The sequence below is a fragment of the Notechis scutatus genome, chromosome 8, assembly GCF_049901735.1.
Source record: "Notechis scutatus isolate UNSWTSFEM ecotype Mainland chromosome 8, rNotScu1.2, whole genome shotgun sequence".
Taxonomy (NCBI): Eukaryota; Metazoa; Chordata; class Lepidosauria; order Squamata; family Elapidae; genus Notechis; species Notechis scutatus.
The window spans coordinates 734,509-753,840 of NC_142016.1; the positions used below are offsets into that span (position 1 = coordinate 734,509).

Consider the following 19,332-nt stretch of genomic DNA (forward strand, 5'->3'; position numbering starts at 1 on the left):
AGTGAGGTTGGCAGCTTGGCGGCTCGATTCACATGAGCAAATAAACTGCAGAGGGACAAGAAAGGATTACCTTCTGGCATTCAGGTGCCCTGTAGGTAAAGATAACACTGCCTGAAAAAAATTCCTTTCACAGAGGCAGCCAGCCCCCTCAGTGATCCCTGGCTAACACGTCCCATATGCTAAAGGAAATAATAATACATCAGTCCATCATTTTTACCTCATTCCATGATGACAGATGACCTTACCCGGCAGCTTCATGTAGATGTTAAAAAGGAGCAGAGAGGCACCCCACAAAGGAACAGCCATTGACTGGATCTCTCGTTTCCTATCAACGCTAGTTGTGACCAGCTTTGGAGAAAGGAACCAGGCCAGTGCAGAATTATGCTGCCCAAACGCAAGGCCCACAATTGCCCCCCAAGGAACCCTGGTCAGTGATGCCAAAGTCTGCTAAGGAAAGCAAGGATGGATGCACTATTCCCATCCTGCTCTCCCCAGAGAGCAGTGCCCTTTCTGCCCCATAACCAGGCCTGAAACCTGACTGGAAGGGCAGATAATCCATTTCATCCAGGATCCTCTGAAGCTGCCAAGCTCTCCTACCACCTACTCTAAAAAGGGAAGGTGGGAGGCTAGATGTAAATTGTCCAGACAGGTGGGATCAAGAGATTGTGTTTTTAAGGAGGGGGCAAAAGTTCCTGAAAACATCCCCTCCTACAATGAGAAATGTATCGGTGCCTGAACTCACCTGCTGGAGGTTTTCACCAACCAGGAGACACAGGGATCTGACAGGTGGTTGCACTCTCAGCACTGAGGACCATTCTTCCAGTTGTCATGTGCAGCTTTCACAAGCACATTAAACATGTTGCACAGCCGATCTATAAGCACATTTTGTCATTTCTCCAGTTACGTTGCCTTCCCACAATCTTTCCTTTTTCATCGATCTCATGGCGTTTCTGACATTCTTTTCATTAGTATTTCTTTGCTTTATTGATAGCATTCATGTACAAAGCTCTAAAACTTTTTAATTCCATTCACTTTGCTAGAAGTAGCTTTGCTTTTGATCAAAATCAATGCATTTTCTGTGCCTTTTTTGGTCCTAACTGTTCCTTGCCCTCTTGGACGTAATTCTTGCAGCTTCCTTTTCCTTTATATACCCCTTATGCTGCACCATTCCCTGATGCAAAGGAAAAGCAAAATCTCCACTGGGCTTACTTTGTGCAAAGCGATGAGGCAAAATTTGAAACGAAGGGGTCCAAAAGAGGACTGTGAGCAACCAGAAGAAGAAACAAAAGAAATAGAAAAAAAGAAAATGATTAAAAAACTAACAATTCTACTATCGACAGTCTATGGTTCCTTGTTTGTTATCAATATTGGTGATGCATTTACAAATACATCTTATTGCGAATATATAATTATGATTTACATTTTACGTTATTTACTAATATATTTTCTATTTACCAAACGAATGGGACGTATACCCATTAAGAGCAAGCACAGGAGATGTTTTTGGGGCTGGTGGTCAAGCGAAGGCCAAGGTGCCAAAGCTTAAGGGACAACAACCCTGAGCATCCTCCTGAGCATGAACATCTTCGCAATGGCAGAGGGTGGCACTATCAGTCAGCAAGGCCGGAGGAAATAGGAAATCTAACAACATGAAATTCAAAAGTAAAGTCTTACACTTAGTCAAGAAAAACCCAAAGGACACATATAGTGAAACCAGTATATGTGAAACCAAGCTTAATAGCAAGAGGGATCTTGGAGTCTTAGTGAACAACCAGCTAAATAGGAGCCAGCACTGTGCGGCAACAGCCAAAAAAGCCAATGCAATCCTAAGTTGTATTAACAGAGGGATACAATCAAGATCAAGGGGGGTACTAATACCACTCTATAAAGCCTTAGTAAGTCCACACCTAGAGTACTGCATCCAGTTTTGGTCACCACACTATAAAAAGATGTTGAGAGTCTCAAAAGAGTGCAGAGAAGAGCAACCAGGATGATGAGGGGACTGGAGACTAAAACATACGAAGAACAGTTGCAGGAACTGGGCCTGGCTAGTCTAGGGAAGAGAAGGACCAGGGGAGACAGGAGAGCAGTTTTCCAGCATTTGAGGGGCTGCCACAGAGAGGAGGAAGGGATCAAGCTGTTTTCCAAGGCACCTGAAGGCCAGACAAGGAAAAATGGATGGAAATTGAACAAGGAGAGATTCAACCTGGAAATAAGAAGAAATTTTCTGACAGAGTAATCAACCTATGGAACAACCTTCAGAAGTTGTGGGAGCTTCATCAATGGAAGCTCTCAAGAGACTGGGCTGTCATTTGTCAGAAATGGTGTAGGGTCTCCTGCTTGGGCAAGACGGGTTGGACTAGATGACCTCCAAGGTCCCTTCCAACTCTGTTTATCTATTTAAATCTATTTAAAATGTTTTGTGCACAGATGGAATTACCACTCCACATTGAGCAATACTTAATCCAGGTCTCCATGATGTTCCCTTGGCTGTTTAATGCGTTTTATGGTATGTAAGGAACGAATGCAGATAATGCCTTTTTGCTAGCCGAGGGTTCAAATGATTTGCAGCAAACATTACACTGATTGTATAAGCCTTGTGATGGACCAAACGATCATATCACAATGATATTATGATAGGTCATAACAAAATCACATTATTTTGAAATAGCCAATGTATATACATTTCTTTAATCAGAACCCTTAATCTTTTTATCTACTTCTCTATCCTAATAACACCAGTTAAATCTTTGCAACAAAGAATTGATCAGAATGTCTAAAAAAAGTGAGGAAGAAACTGTTTCTGGGTGCGATATTTACTAAAGATGGCAAGATGAAGTAAAAATTATACAGCTGTAAGGAATGAGTATTTATCAGGAAAAAAAAGCAGAAGTGGCTGTATTTAAGAGCATAATTCTACCCATTGGAAAAAGAAGAGTTGAGTTACACTAGGAAAAGTGAGAAGATGGTACTTAAAACAAGAAGCTAAGGTTGAATGGATGTTAAATTAATTGAATATGAAACTAAAAGAAGAAGAAACGTGGAAGTGGTTTGATATGACCAAACCACCTCCACGTTTCTTGCCTGAACTGCAAAAAAATATACGACAAGGTTAATGGATCAAGGAAGCAATAAATCAAAGTCATGGTTGGACAGAGTGGATGAGCCTAACTAAAGGGGGAGACATTTAAAGCATAAACCAGTAAATGGATTGGTAGAGGGATGGTAGGTTCAAAAATAGAAAGCTAAATAATGGTACAGTAAATAGTACAAATTAGATTTAGTGCTTTTTCCTTTTGTCTCATGCCTTACCTTTTTTGGTCTATTTCTTACTCTGCTTAACATTGCTTAACCATTCTTTAAACTTCCATTTCTAGAGATTTTTCACAAGTTCGGTCGTCCTATAAGTCTGGGTTTTTTTTTTATTTCCTATATTCATAACTTTTAATTTCTCTGATTAAACTTCATTCTGTTGTCTGCATCCCATTTCCCTCACTTCTAGAGTTACGTGTTGAATTTTATTCCACTCTGCTCCAGGAGCAACCACCCCAAGCGGTTTCTGTTCTCAGATTGATAAGCATTCACTCAATCATAATTCTTAAAAAGAGCTGAACTTGGAAAAGGCACCGACCAGCAGTTCTGGATAAGCGCCCATGGGAAGGTACCCACTTGCCATGCCATTCCACCCACACTTCACTAGCTGGGGCACCTGGCCAAGTGCTTTGCTGAAGGCACGATGCCAATGGCATTTCCACAACCTAGGAAACTATAGGCAGTCCTTGACCTACAACAGTTCATTTAGTTACAACAGTGCTGAAAAAAGACACTTCCTTAACAACCATGTTACTAACTTAACAAATGCAATTATTCACTTAACAACTGTGACAAGCAAAGTCATAAAATGGGGCAAACTCACTTAACAGAAAAACAACAGATGTTTCACTTAGCAACATAAATTGTGGTCTCAGTTGTGGCCATAACTGGAGGGCTGCCTGTATTTCATTTATGTATTTATTTAATCTTCAAGTCAAATGAGGTTTGTTTAGCAACGTTGGTTCCTGACAAACGGATGTGGAATCCTCCTCGGGATCTGGAACCCCCTCCCTGAGATCTGCTCTCGGAATCTTCCTGCCTATCAAATCAGGCTTGGCTCCTCTGGGCTCCCTGGATGTTTCCCTCCTTCAGTTGCCTGGCCTGTTCCTTCTCTTCCATGGACTGGAAGGCTGGATAAGAACCATTCCTTTACAGGCCTCTTTATAGCCAAACCCCCACACACCGTTAAAAAAAACTCCATTTCCTCTTTTTTTTTCCTTCTTAGATTCTCAATTAGCCAAGTACAAAGTCTTGACCTTAAGGCAAGTTTTCCCTGGCAGAGGGCTGCAGGGCTGTGGCGGCTCCCCCAGCTCCGTCTTCACTGGCCGAGGGCTAGCAAAACAAACTAAAAACAAAACAAAAGGAGGAATGTTTCCCCTTTTGCATTTGAGCATGCAAGAAGGGCCAGGAAAGCAGAAGGGGAAAGAGGAAAGACAAAGAAAAAGAAGGGAAGATGAGTAAGGAAGGAAAAAGAAGGAAAGAGGAGAGGGAAGAAGAAAGGAGAAGGAAGGAAGGAAGGAAGGCAGGAAGGAAGGAAGGAAGGAAGGAAGGAAGGAAGGAAGGAAGGAAGATTATAATGAGAGTGAGGGAGGGTCTGAGGGAAGTCCTGCCTTAGCACTTGGCCACCAAAGGTGCCCCCCCCCCCATATGAGTCCCGTGTCACGCCCAGCATGGCCTCCTCCACCACCACCCCAGCCCTCCAAGTTCAAACACAACCCTGATGCGGCCCTCCATGAAATTGAATTTGACACCCCTGCACTAAACCAAACCGGGCCTGTTTTGTGCTGAAAGAGTCTATTGTACTTTCCCCCCCATTGAACCGTTTGCAGGACTGTCCCAAAACAAGAACATGAGACTGGGAGCACCTGAAAGCCGCAAGACTTTTAGACCCTGAAAAATGTGTGAGGTGCAAAGGCTAGATTTCAGGGAGCTGCTTCTCGGACCTCTGAAGTATTCGCTAAGCAGGAGAGCAACCGCTTTCTGCTACCTTTCCTGCCCAGCCATGGGCCGTCTGAAGTCTGCCTGCAGTTAAACGTAGAAGAATCTTTGCCCTTTGACTTTTTTAAGGAAGAGACTACGGTGGTCCCGTCCAGCTGAGGAGCAGGCTTGATAAGTGCTCTTCTCCAACCAAACTTCCCAACCGATCCTCCTCCACCAACCCCCTCCCCAAGCTGGTATTTAAGAAAGAGGAAGGGGGAGCTCTGGTCCCAGCCAGCAGCTATTTCCTGTTGCTCTGCAACCTTAATGCAAACCAGACCCCAACTCTGAGCCTCCCCTGCATCTCCCTTTGCAGTCAGGAGGAGGCGGACCCTGGAGGAAGGGAGGAGAAGCTGGGACTTTCTGGGCTTCCCGGCTTCTCCCAAAGGCCCTGGATCATTCTCCTCCTAATACCCAGGTAAGCAGTGCAGGAGTGGGCTCCCTTCCCTGTATCCTCTTCTATATTCTTCTCTTTCCTCCACCTCCCCTTGCTGAAAGGAAAGCAGGAATGTCTTTCTGTGTTTGGCCACTCATGGTATCCCCCTCGACCAGCTTTATAGGAATTCCCAGTTCCAGGATCTCTAATGCAGGCGTGTCCAAACCGCAGCCCACAGACCGCATGCAGCACTGGACTGCTGGTAACACAGGCCTGCAAGAAAATAAAAAAATATAAAGGAAGCTTGTTATTTATATGCATTAACTACATTGTGTATTTTACAGCAGTGTCCCTCGACCTTTTGGGCACCAGGGACCACTTCCGTGGAGAGAGGTTTTCCCATGGACCGGAGGGGCTGTGGTTTTAGGTGCTGCCCGCATTCCGCGGGTGGGGCTTCGCTTGTTTGCGCTGCCCGGTTGCTGGCATGCCATGCACTGGTGCCAGTTCTGGGACCTGGGGCTATGGACCCCTGTTTTAGAGGCAGCCCAAGCCAATACCTCCTCACTCGGTGTGGTCCAGGCCAGCTCAAGGCATTCCAGTGGATGCTTGGAAGAGAGCTGGGCCTGCGCTTCCCTTCTGCCCAGGGTCCCAGCTGGGAGGGTCACTTCCGCGCCACCTGTGGCACTAGGCAGCCGGGATCATTGCTGAGCTACAGAGCAGAGTACAAGAGCAAGGCCTGGCCTGCCCAAACCTGCCAGGGGGGAGGTGCGTGGGGCCCCTCTGGGAGCCTGGGTGCGCCTGAAGGGCCGAGACGCCAGGGAGGCCCCGCCTTGGAGGGAATAATCATTAACCAGGGCGGCTGGGTGGGGAAGCGGCAGCTGCCCTGAGAGGCCCCCGCTCGCCCTTTGGCCTGCTTCAGCCTAGCCAGCCGCCCAGGCCGGGGTTGTGAGGCGCCCTCCCCGCCGCAGGCGCTTGCTGGAGCCGCTGCTGACCGCCACGGCGGCCGCCACGCGTTTCTGGCGTTTCGGACACGGCCCGGAGCCTCCTTTGGAAACCCGCCGGCTCTGGCCGCCTCTGCCCAGCCGAGGGCGGCTTTCTCACGGGAGAGGCTGCGGGGAGGGAGGCCAAAGCCTCCCGGCTTGCATGGAGTCACGGGCGCCTGACGAAAAGCATCCGGGGCCGCTCGGAGATGCGCCCTTCGGCGGCCACCGCTTTGCCCTTCCCAAAGGAGGGGCGCCCGCTGAAGACGGGGCGGGCTCTGAGGCCGCCTTGCCTGAGCTGAAGCCGCTCGCCGGACGGCGCCCCCGAGCCTTCACCAGCCCGCGCGGGAGAGGAAGGGCCAGCCGGCTGAGCGGGCCGGTCTCTCTCTCTCTCGGTGGGCAGGACGCCGCTTCCCTGGGCCGCTGGCAACCGCCCCGGAGGCCGTCCCAGCGGAAGGACGGGCTCCCGCCCTGCTAATCCCGCTGAAAGGGGCTCTGGGGCGGTGTCGCCCCGCCTGTCCCGCTCGCTTCCCGCCCCCGGCTGGCCCCGAAAGGAGCGCCCTTTCCACTCGCGCCGGGCGGTCGGCCAGCTCGGCTCCGCTCCTCAGCTCCGGCCGGACGCTCCCGCGGGCCCTGCCTGCCTCCCCGCGATGAGGAGCCGGCGGCCGCAGCCTTGAAGGCAACAGGTAAGCCGCGGCTCCCGCTCCTGACGGCGGCACCGAACCCGGACGCGCCTTCGAGGCGCTGCCGCTTCCCCGCCTCGGCTCCCCCGGCGGCGGACGTGGCGAGGAGGGCTCTCTCGACGACCGCCGGACCAGCTCGCTTTCCGGATCGGCCCGGCAGCTGCGCCAGGCTTCGACTTCGGGCCGCGGCGGTTCGTGGGTGGCACAAGGGGGCGGAGGAAGCCGTCAAGTCCAGCCGAGGACGAGGCTGGCGACTCCTGGCCGGCACTCTGCGTGGGCTCAGAGGTTGCCTCGCCCCTTCGTTTTGCCGGCCACGACTGAACCTCGCCCGCCCTGCCCGTTGGCCCAAACGGAGCCCCTTTCGCCGGAGCCGCGCCTCTCTGGAGGAAGGGGTCCGGCGCCGCCGCCGCCGCCGCCGCCGCCTTCTCTCCCTTTGCCCGGACCTGCGGCCCCCCGCCCGAAGCCGCGAAGGCGGCAGTTATGGGGCCGCGTTCCCGCAGACTGGCTGAGGAGGGCGAGGAGGGGGCGTCACCCGGCCTGGACTGGGCGCTGCCTGGCCGCGGTTGTCCCGCCAAGGAACCGGGCGGGGGGGAGACTCCGTGCCGCTCGCTCCCCCCTTCGCGGCGTTTAGGCGAGGCGGGTTTCCTGGCGGGGGGGCGGGGGCGTCGCCATGTTCTTCTTCCCACGTCCAAGAGTTGCAGCGTCTCCAGCTGCGGCTCTCCGAGGTTTGGCTCCCGCGGGTTTCTTCCGCCCCGCCTTCCCGCTTTTCCTGCCCGTCCTAGCTGAGGCCCCGCAGCCTCGTGGCGCCGGAGAAGCTTCGGTCTGCTGTTGGGCGGGAGGCTGCGGCCCTGCCGGGGCTCCCCCGGGCCCTGGAAAGTGGCTCCCTTCGCCACCTTCTGTCCCCTTTCCTGGAGGGACTTTGTATTATTCGGTGCCCTTTGCGACTCTCAGGAGGAAACGGCTGTGTAGACGGAGCGGGACAAGGTTGACCTCTCCAGCCAAGGCACCCCTCTTTGCGCAGGGCACCCCCCTTGGGGGTCTATGAGAGGGAGCCCCCCAGTGCTTCTCCTCTGCCCACTTCTCTGCAGGCAGCCCCCCGGAGAGGCGGGGAGCTCCGGGTGCTTCCCCCAGTGAAAGGGGTTCTCCCCCAAGGGAAGGGGCCTCTTGTGGTCCTTGGATGCTCCTTTAGTGCCGGCCACAGAGCAGGGAGGCCCTCTGATCTTTGGCCACCTGAGCAATGCCACCTGATGGAAACAGGGAGGACCTTCCCCTCCCAAGAACCACCTGGCTGGTCCCACAGCAGCAAAAAGTCAAGGTAACACACAGAGTTGCTGCAGACCGTTCTTCCTAGTAACTCTAGGGGAGGCCCCTTGAATCCCGTCCCAGCTCTCTGTAGGAGCCCCAACTCAACCTTCTCAAAGCGGTGGCCGCCTGGCTCCATCACTACACAGCCAGGAAAGGGGAGCCCCTTCTTTTACCCTCAAACTCCACTACTCCCTATTAAGGCACAGTTCAGTTGATATGGGGCTTCCTGTACTATAACTTATGTTTGCTATTTTTGTTGCACCCTCTGAAAAATTGAGGACAACCTTTATACTTCTGTGTTGCATCATTTTCAAATATTCATATGCTATCTCTTCTCCAATAAATCTTCCTAGTTCCTTCAGTTTTTTTTTTCTCACAGAATGTAACTTTCCAGTTTCTTGAAAATCTGGTTCCCAATTATCTTAGTTCTTTGAATTTGTCTGAATCCTTTTTAAAATGTAATGTCTACAATTGGACATAATACTGGATCTCTCCCTTACACAGGTTGTAATATACTGGATCTCTCCCTTATACTGGCTATAATATGCAAGATTAGATATTGTATACAATACCTAATATACAAGATTGTGTAATTTGGAAAGTGTATTTCATTTGATAGCCATATTTGCCCTCTTTGCAGCTAAATCCCACAATTCAGCGTTATTCAATTTGTAATAAACATTTTCTCCAATATATCCCAAGTATTGTTTCCAAGCCAGGTATCTCTGTTCAATATTTTTGCATTTGATAATTGTTACCTAATAATGTCTCTGTTAAATATATTCTGTTGTTTATCAGTTTGACAAGGGAAGTCTAATTCAGGGATTTTGGGGAGAGGGAGTTGCTTTTGAGTCAGTACAGATGACCTGGACTAATCTCCACAGTTTTCTTGAGGAAGTTTTTCAGGAGTGGTTGGCCTTTGCCTCCTTTGTCCCAGGGCTGAGAGAGAATCCATGGCTAATGTTAGAACTTTGGTTTCCAGCCTGGCACTTAACCATTGCACCACCTGGCTCTCCTTACAGTGTTTGCAGGTAGCACTTGGCCATCTTCAGTGAGCAGAGGCTACAACAATTCTCTTATATCGGATCTCTCTCTCTCTCTATGGACGTCTTTGGTGATCCATCCCTCCTTCTAGTTGCTGTAGAAGATGTTCTTTCTTGGGTCAGATCTTCACTGAGCTGCTTGTGCCACCAACGCTGTGCTCTACTTTTTCCCCTTGCTGGAGTAGTTTGCAATTCTGTTTTTAATACTGTATGGGCTTTTTAGGAACTTTTGTACTCATTTTCCCATCCCCTTCTTCTTTTTGCTTATAATTGCTTTGAGTTCATTAAAACTGGAAGTCCAAAGTACAGGAATGTGACTACACTCAGCTATTTTTCTTTAAGAATGAGTATCCCTGCTGTTTCCACCAGCTCCTAACTCTTCCCGATTGCTTAATATCAGTTGAAGGGCAGCTGATCCCCTTGGCCTTCCTCCATCTCTGAAGGTTAGAGTTGTCAGGGAGTCAGGAATTTCTGGAAGGATTATATTGCAGAGCTTGTCTCCCATTGTTACTCCTTCCTGCTTCTTTGACTGATCTACACTTAGTTTTTGAAAGGCATCATTCACATCTTTCTTTCTTTTTAAACTATCTCTGCCAGTTTTATTTTTTACTAATTCCTCCACTGTGTTTGACTGAGGCATCCCTTGGATTTCTGGAGCTGTGAATATTTATAATAGAAAGTACAATCTCTCCTCCCCCTTTTATTGCTTCTGCTCCCTTTTGACCAAGTTACACTGCTCCCTTGCTTAATCTCTGGAATCATCCTGCCGGACTTGTTACACCTATCAGATACTTTTTACGAAAGCTCCCTTTCCTCTCAGCATCACTGTGAAGATAACAGCCATAACCTTTGTTAGTCAGTCATCTTCCTAATCATTGGTTTCCACCGAGTGTCCTAAGAGTCCAGTTACTCTCTTTCTCCTGCATTCCATGTTTGCATCTCCAGCTCTGACAGAGGTAGTTGAAACCCTCCTCGTCACCTATAGCACAGACCCACAGATCTTTTCCATCTTAGAATAGAGCTGGAAGGGACCTTGGGTATATTCTAGTCCACCCCCCTCCTGAAGCAGGAGAACCTATACCTATACCATCTTCTACAATTCCATCCTTCCCAAACTGAACTTGCAGCATTTTCCCTTCCTTGTCCTCTTCTCTGGAGTGGAAGGATGGAGAAATGTTTTGAACCAGGTCCCAAAGCCCATGATGCAGCGTTCATTGCAGCAACATTTGTTCCCACCAAGGAGCAGGAGGGGGGGCTTCTCAGTGGAAGTGAGGAATCTTGGCAGTTGTTCTGTAAGCCTCCTTGACGTGCAGCTAGGAGACCTGGCCTGGGGCCTTCCCTGGCTGGGAGCAGAAACAGAAGCCTCGACATCCAGTGACTTGTTCTTCCCTGAGATGGAGCCATTCCTGGACAGGGACAGGAAGCATCAGGAGGCACGGGATGTAGAAGAAAGATTTTGGCCATCGTGAAGCCCTGGGACAGACCCACAAAAGAGCGACTGGGTCAGCTTTGAGGATGGGAGGTGCCATTTTAGATTCCTCTCCAGCCAGGAAGCTCCAAGCGGTTTCCTTCCTCCCTCAGAAAACATTTTAAACGAGCTAAAACAGAGGGCAAGGAAAAGAAACCACTTCCTGTCCTGTTTGGCTGCTGGCTTCGATTTACTCTTGGCCTGCCTGAAGAGGGCAGTTGGGCTGGGCGACTGTCACAGAATTTGGCAGCCTCTTCCAGGACTCCCATGACGGCTCTGTGGGGCCAGAGTGGGGGAGGCAGGCTCTGCTTTTGCTGGTTAAAAGGACCCTGTTTTGCTGCCATCCTGGCTTCAAAGCTCCTTTTATGTAACTTGCTTCATTCAGACTGCTACCAAAAAGGTGGTTGCATGTCTCTTATTGGTCTGACTTCTTGAAAGTAGCCAGGCAGCTTTTTCCTAGCCAGAGACTGCACTCTAGTTGGGATCCAGCCCATCCTGCCCCCACATTTTCCACCCCTGAGACAGGCAGATGTGAAAGAACCACTGTGACATCACCTGAGTGGCGTGGAAAAAACATTCAGCTTCTGTTCTGCTTTGAGGCACCAGAGCAGGGGCGGGTTTCCTGAGCCAGCCTTGTTGTAAAGGGGCCATAGCTGCTCATCCCATGCCAGAGCATACCCTCGGCCTTGCAAGGAGCATAATGTCCCTCGTCTGGCCCTTCTGTGGCACAAAAGCAAACGCTGTTCTCTACCAAAAACAGGGCCACCTTTGCTGAATGCCTGGTTTGAGGCTGCTTTGCAAATATGTGGCTGGGGGTCCCTGAGTGCCCTCCTAGGCTGGCAAGCCAACCCCGCCCCCGGATTCAGCTGATGTGTATCCCATGATCAAGAGGTAAAACATTAACCCCAGATCTTAAGGACCTGTCAAACATTGCACTCGTCTCCAACCTGCTTTCAGCAACGGGTACTCCTGGGTGACTTTGAGCCACTCACCCTTTCTCACCCCAGCCTGCCTCACAGCTCATGCAACTGGGGATGAAATGAAGAACAATCGGCCTCTAAGCTCCCTTGGGGAACTGAAGAAAATGTAAGGAACAGATTATGTTTTAGTTTTTAATTAATAAATAGTCAAGACAGACCAGCTAGCCAGATGAAGGGCGATGCACGGTCCAGGATGATGCAAAGCTTCCTCACTGCTGAAACCCCGTCTTCCCTCTCCAGGTACCACAGAGGCATCTGCCATGGAAGCAGACAGCGAAGGGGAAATGGAACTCCTGAGTAGCAGCATTGCAGCCTATGTGCACATCCGAGGTAGGTGGCCCAATGGGGCTTGTTTGGAAGATGTGCCTGCCACCACACCAGGCAGTGTTTGAGAGCGCTTGATGGGTGCGCAATCCTCCATGCAACACAATTGGTCTGGCTGGGCAGGATCTCTTGGAAGTGGCTGAGCCCAATTCTCTGGGAAAGGCTTTCAGGAGCCAGTTGATCCTGAAGAATTAGACAGGGTCCTGGTGGCTATAAGCTCAGCTACATGGACTCGTGCCCCGCCTGGTTGGTCAGGGATCCCAGGAGATGGTATGTATTTGGGTGGCGTGGTGGATGAAGGCTCTGCAAGAGGGAGTGGTGCCACCTATCCTGAAGGATGCAATGGTGGACCCCTTCTCAAGAGGGTATCCTTCCACTCCAACAGTATTAGACAACTTCCATCATTCTCCAAACTTCCCTTTATAGGGAAGGTCATTGAGAGGGTGGTTGGCACTCAACTACAGGGCCCTGGATGAAATGGATTATTTGGACCATGTTCCATCCGGATTCAGACCCAGGTACACAACCGAAACTTGTCACACTAGATGACTTTGAGGGGACTAAGATGGGACTGGCCCTCCTGGCCCTCTCAGCAGCTTTTGTACCACCAACCAGTGTATCTTTCTGGGTGGGCATTGGGGGGTTTGGGGCGGGAGGCAGAGTTTTGCAGTGGGGTTCTCCCCTTTCCTGCATAGCAGGTCCAGCGCCAGACCCTTGCAATGTGGGATGCCTCAGGCCTCGGGCCGCTTTAAACCTGAACCACTGGGGAGGTCATCCAATGGCATGGGGGCTATACTGTACATCCACCTCTCTCCAGGCAGGTGATGCTATTGCCAGTGCTAACTGAAAACCTGGAGGCAGTAAAGGTCTGGATGGGGAGAAATTGGTTTCTGCTCAACCAGTTGAAGTGCCTCTTGGGCCTTTCACCCCCTCCCTCAGCCCAGTTGATATGTCATCTTTGACTCTGGGTGGGGTTATACTCCCCTGGACTGAGTTGGTGGGGGGGGGTGGTCCTCCTAGAATCACAGCTCCTCTTCAAGAAGCAGGTGGCAGCCTTGCCTGGGCGGACTTTGCGCAGATTGTAAGCCTTGGTCACTTTTTGCTTGGATTACTGCAATGTACCCTACATGGGGCTACTCTTGAAGACCATCCAAAATTTCCAAGTTGGGAGCTGTGGACATGCTACACAAACAGATTACTTTCTTGAAATCCATCTCGTCCAGTTTCTGTGAAGCAGGGAGGGTCAGGCAAAGAGAGAAATCGGTTGCTTGTTTCTCTCTCCCAACGAAGAAAAGATATTGGAGACAAAATGACCACTTTGCTATCTGTGTAGAAGTTTAGCTTATTATTCTCTTGCAGTTCCTTCCTCTCCAATCTCTCTGCTCCTTAAGGGGGAAAGAAAATCACAGGCACAAGACAACACATACTGACTGCAACAGCAATCACATGGCAGAAGCTCTGCAAAAGTCACTTTGACCACTAAATGAATGGTCAATAAGTAAGGACTGTTTGTACTGCCTTTCAGAAGACCCTGGAAAATTTCATTTTTTCACCAATTTATGGCCCATAATAGCTGCTTCAAGTGCAAAGATTATTGTGCCTGTTGCTTTTCTTTTCTGATTTTTAGAATGAACTTACCTCTTATTGTTTTAAACATTAACATCTTATTGTTCTCTTTGAAGTTCTTCCATGAGGGAGAAATGGTGGAGAGAGTCAGGTTCCCTCCCTTTAGTCCAGCCCGCCCAGTCGATTGCCCTTCCCTCCTCGCAGCCTAGAAAGAATAAAAGAGACTCTCCCAAGGAGCAGCTGGAGGCTGGGTCAGAGCGGGCTCTGTGCCCCTCGGGGTGCCCAAGCAGCCTGTTCCTGGAGAGCACAAACGGGGAAGGATTTACCCCCCACCCCCCACCCAGCCACCATTTCCTCTTTGACCTGCTCCTCTCTGTCTTGCCTAGATAACCTGGAGAGCGTGGGCCTCTACTTCGTGCTGGGGGTCTGCTTCGGTCTGGTGCTGACACTCTGCCTGCTGGTCATTCACATATCCTGGCACCCTCAAGCCATTCCCCCCAAGCGCCAGAAGAGCCCGCAGGACTTGAGCGAGGAGGAGGACGAGGACGAGGAGGAGGAGGAGGAGGAGGAAGATACAACCGACCATGTACTTTCCGTCCCCCCCTTAGCCATGACAGAGCTGCCCCTGGTATCCCCCAGCCCCCCAGACGGAACCCTCACAATCAACGTCTTTGCATCGGCGGAGGAACTGGAACGGGCCCAGCGCCTGGAGGAGCGTGAGAGGATCCTCAGAGAAATTTGGCGCAATGGCCAACCGGACATTCTGGGAACCGGGACTGGCACCATTGGGAGAGTCCACTACTATTGACCAACCTCTTCCTTCATGCCTAAGTGTAGTGTGCAACTGTCCTTGAGGCACTGCGGCAGTCACAGACCTTGAACTAAGAGGGATAATGGCGGGTGGGAGGGGAGGGGTCTTCCCCAGTGTGAGTGACCCTGACTGGGAGCACCAGGCACAGCCAGTGGGAGTCTAAGGGTCAATTGGGATGGAGGACTATGGCAGGGACTCCAAGAGGACCACTCCCAGGTACCGGCTCTGACCCGTGGGGGGGAGGGGGAGGAAAGGAGTCCCTCATGGGCTCTGGAAAGGTCTTACAGCACCCCCTGATGGGTCTGGGAGGGAGGGGCTCCAGGGACTTTGGGCCTGCTCGGTGGAAGGATACAAGACCTTTGCCTCCAACTGCTGAAGAAGCTGCATTCAGCATGAATGACCCAGCCCAACCTTTGCTGAGCTGCTTGCCCAGGGATGTGCTCTGCAACCTCCCCGAGAGAGACCCCAGCTGGTGGGCAGGCTCTTCTCCCAACTTGTCCTAGGAAAACCCCTCCCCCCCCCACACACAGTGCCTTACCTGAAGTACTGTATCTTATCTCAGGCTACCTTCCTACAACATGGCGACTCTCCTTGGACTTCCTCTGCAGTGGAATTCCTTGTTTTTTAAAGAGGGGTTGGGGGGGGGAGAGAATAGGGACGTCTGCAGAGTCTGCCAGGGGCGTCTCACGGGCTGAAGAGGGGCTGGCAGAGACGGGCTGCAGGGGGCCCCATGCGCAGGCGCTGTGTTAGGCTAGCTCCTCCCTGCATAGAGGGGTTGATTGGTAGCAAATACTCCATTTAGTAAAATGTAAAACTTTGCCTTATCTTTTATAAAACAGAATTATTCCAGTGCGGTCCTTCCTTCTTGTGGTGCTCAGCGCTCCCTCCCTGAGGCTGGTTGTTGGGTGCCTTGGCGGGGGGGGGGGTGGGGTGGGGGGGGAGGCATCCGTTTTGTATCACTTGGAAAGAAAGGCATCGATTCCTCCCAGGGCTGCTGTTGTAGGACGACTTCATTTGAGTCCTGTGCCAGTCCATCCTCCTCCCTGCCTGCCCCCCCCAGGACACTGATACCTTCCTGAGAAGTTTTGGTTCTTCACGTTCCCCAGGCTCTCACGGGGGGGGGGGGGGATGCGTGGACCACCCCTTCCAGGGCATTCTTGGTTTGTGAGAAGTGAACTGTTCCCACACTTGGTCCTCCCCTCTCCTCCTCCCAGAGATTCCCTAGTCTTCACCTTGGGGGGTGCGGGAGATTTGACCCTCCCTCCCTGGTGTGTGTGTGTGTGTGTGTGTGCATAGATGCAGTTCATGCAAACAAGTAGCTGTAAAAAAAAATCTTGAGTTAATTTTGGAATTCGGGAAAGCAGTTAATTTTTGTCACTGGAGACAAAGCAGATCCTGGACTCTGGAGAACTGAAATCCCCCTTGGAGGGGAGGGGGTGCTCCTGGGACAAAGAAACTCCACGCATTCCCTTTCCTCCTGGCTGCTCCCAGAGAGGAGTGGTAAAAATAGCCTTTCCACTCAGTCCTGTTGTAACTTGAACCAGATGTTTGCCAGATGTTTTCCTGAAAGCTGTTTCCTGCAACTGCCAAAAACCATCCAGGAGACTGTTGGGAGTGCTAGGCAAGGGGGAGGAGGAGGAGGAGCAGCCGGTCTGGCAGGGAAGAAACGGAAACCCTTTCCTCGGAGGGGGGGGGGCAGGAAGGCAGCCCACCCTTTGGCCTCTCTGCTTTTTTTACTCCATGCACAACCAACTCCGATCTCTTCCACTCCAGGGAAACAAACGGCTTGTCTCTCTGTGGAGAAGGAACCTGTGCTAGTCCCCTCCCCCCACCCTGCACTCTTTTCCAGGTGTACCTTGATGCAAAAGCACTCCTAGACTTTTCCTTGGATTTAACTGAGGATCGTAACTGGGGGATTCCCACAAACTGGTAAGAACGGTGTGAGAGATGAAGGCTTGAACGGGGTTCTTCTGAGGCGCTGGTGGTTTTGGTTGAGCTGGGATTTGAAGGAAGGCCACAAGGCTGAAGGCCCATAATCAGAAAATACAAGACTTGCAAGAGGATTTGGAGATCATCCAGTCCAGCCCGTGCCCATTGCAGGATTCCAGCACTGAAGTATCCCTGACGATGCCCACCCAGCTTCATGTTTCCTACCCAAATGCAGGACTTTCCATCCGTCTATTAAAATCACTCTTGAAGAATGTGGCCCAAAAGTGGACATTGCCTCCCTGGTGCCCGTTACCCTCTGGTCACCTGCAGGCTTGACTCCCGGGTGGTCCTCTCCCCTCTTTCCCCATAGATCCCACCCAGGTCGTCTTGAAGCTCCCCTGCTGCATCTACCTCACACATGAACTCCTGGCAAAGCAAAAAGGTAGTCCTCAACTTACGACCACATGTTGCTAAGTGAGAAATTTGTTAAGTGAGTTTTGGCCCATTTTTATGATTTTTCTTGCCCCGTTTGTTGAGTTAAGTTAGTAACCTGGTTAAGTTAGTAACCTGGTTGTTAAGTGTTAGTAACTGCAGTTAAGTTAGTAACCTGGTTGTTAAGTGAATGTGTCTTTTCCACGGAGTTTGCTTGTCAGAAGATCGCAAGAGGGGATCACGTGAGACCCCAGGACTCTGCAGCCATCATAAATAGGAGCCAGTTGACAAGCACCTGAATGTTGATCCCCTATGACCCTGGGGATGCTGCAACGGTCATAAGTGTGAAAAATTGTCGTTCTTTTCAGTGCCATTGTAAATCATAAGTCCCTTTTTTTTCAGTGCCCTTGTACCTTTGAACAATCACTAAATGAACTGTTGATAAGTCGGGGACTCTGTATTCCACTCCTGCAGTCCAATTCCAAGCAGTTAATTCCCCAACAAAAAATATGTGTGTTCATCCTTTGCAATACAACCGCGAGTTCCTTCGCACACAGGAAGGAGCCAGAGGACAAAGAGTGGCTGGTTTCACTCACGGAACGAGTCCTCTGGAACCATAAACTCTGGATTGCAAGTGCCCAGGATGCTTTGCCCAAAGCAGATCCCACTGCACCTTGACAGGGTGGGCCACTGCTGGCTCCCCACCTATGGGCATGGCCCAAGGCCTTCCTGCCAAGGCTCCAGATGGAGCAGATCTGAGCGTCTCATCTGAGAGGCGGAGGACTCAAAGGGAACCATTTTGCCCAAGGGAATCGTTGCACATCCCTTCCCAATTTATACCAATGTTGCCCACTCACTCTGCGTACTTTGCAAGCTGTGCACCCCTTGTCTTTGGGACCCCCAAGCAAGAGAGCTGCGGGCAGCCAGCCTGTTGCAGCTCGTGAGCAGAACAGAAAGCATCATCTCTGGTACTGGGCATGGTGTGGCCATCTGCATGTTGCGTGAGGACAGGTAGCCAGGTATTTCCACAAGCCACAATGGCTTTTGACGGAAGGGCACTGCCTTATTACTGAGAAATGGGAGCTGGGAAAGCCAGGAGTCTCCTGCAGCTGAAGGGCTAGAAGCCTAGCAATGTATGGTGGCGTTTGGGGTCCTCTTTCTTTTTTGTTTTTAAATATATAAATTTTTATTTTTCTAAACACAGAGAAAACAATACATAAAAACATAAAACCATCTTTCAATTACATGCAGTGTGTCGATTGGTTGCGTTTGGGGTCCTCTTTCTTAAAAACTGATTTCATGGCTGTCACTACGTACCCAGGAGCAGGCTCCGCCTCTGCCCACGTAGAGGACGATGGGCTCTGCTACTAAAGGGTGGGCTCCTCCCAGCGAGAAAAGCCAGGCTAACGTGAGACTCAGGCTGGACCGGAGCTCCACCATCTGTAGCCTGGAACAAATGGTAGAAGTCCAAGCAGGGCAAACGCGACCGGAGAGGCAGGCAAGTTGGGCAGCCTCACCATCCACAGTAGCCGGCCTTGCCGACATCTGAAGAGGCGGGAGAAAACGAACTGCGTGGGCGCCCCCTGCCGCTGGAAGCACGAGCCAAATGGGAACCATTCCCCACTGGCGTCCGCATCTGTGCACCCCTTTTAGCTACGTTTTAAACACAGCTGTTGCTGCACTCCACTAGTGGGCAATTGCTTCATTTGGAAGCCAAGCCCCCTGAAAAGGAGGTCAGAGTTCCCGGCTCTGCACAGATAGTATGGGTGAGAGGCACCTTAAGGTCTTCTAGTCCAACCCCCTGCTCAAGCAGGAGACCCTGGGCCTGGGCCATTCTGGACAAATGGCTGTCCAGTCTCTTTCTGAAAGCCTCCACAACGTCTGGAGGAAACTTCTCCTTTGTTCTAGGTTGGTTCTCTCCTCGCTTAATGTCCAAGATTCCAGATGGGGGTCACGTTATGTATATTAAATGCATGTTAAACCGAAGGAGCCAAGGAAGATTCTGCAACCCAACACACCCTTCACTTAACCTGCACAATTTCTCCCTGTCCGTTCTAAATAGAGGAGTCTTTCAAGATGTTACATCTAAGCTTGGCTTATATAGAACACCTTCTAAGCTGAACTGTGATTTGCTTGACGTTGGCTTGCCAATACATTCAATGAGCAAACGAAGGTGTGTTGTGTGACCACAGCCTAAACACTTGTGCAGAGTTGGATCCAATTAATACTTGGACAGGAGGGAGACCGGCACAAACTGCCAGGATTCTAGAAATACTAAACAAGCCTAGGTAAGGACCTTTATGTAGTCACCAGGAGCCGCTTGACTAAAGAAAGTCTTTATCTCCACTCAAGGCAGAATCCCAGC

At 50.7% G+C, this 19,332-nt stretch overlaps 1 protein-coding gene across 2 annotated transcripts; it reads left to right on the forward strand.

Moving 5' to 3' along the window:
* The first annotated feature begins 5,392 nt into the window (after positions 1–5,392).
* On the forward strand, positions 5,393–15,455 carry EVA1B (eva-1 homolog B). 2 transcript variants are annotated; one of them, XM_087970440.1, is made up of 3 exons: positions 5,393–5,488; positions 12,146–12,235; positions 14,182–15,455. In XM_087970440.1, the coding sequence occupies exons 2-3, from the start codon at positions 12,166–12,168 to the stop codon at positions 14,601–14,603; spliced, it is 492 nt and encodes a 163-aa protein (XP_087826566.1). In that variant the 5' UTR covers positions 5,393–5,488; positions 12,146–12,165; the 3' UTR covers positions 14,604–15,455. The 2 variants fall into 2 exon arrangements, with proteins under 2 accessions (XP_087826566.1, XP_026529548.1); XM_026673763.2 differs by lacking the exon at positions 5,393–5,488 and adding an exon at positions 6,299–7,112.
* The last annotated feature ends 3,877 nt before the right edge of the window (positions 15,456–19,332 follow it).

What these genes read in the sequence shown, in the direction of transcription:
- EVA1B (XM_087970440.1), top strand. Translation starts at nt 12,166, where the DNA reads ATGGAAGCAGACAGCGAAGGGGAAATGGAACTCCTGAGTAGCAGCATT. An exon ending in AGCCTATGTGCACATCCGAG is followed by an intron (nt 12,236 to 14,181) that starts GTAGGTGGCCCA and finishes TGTCTTGCCTAG; the next exon opens with ATAACCTGGAGAGCGTGGGC.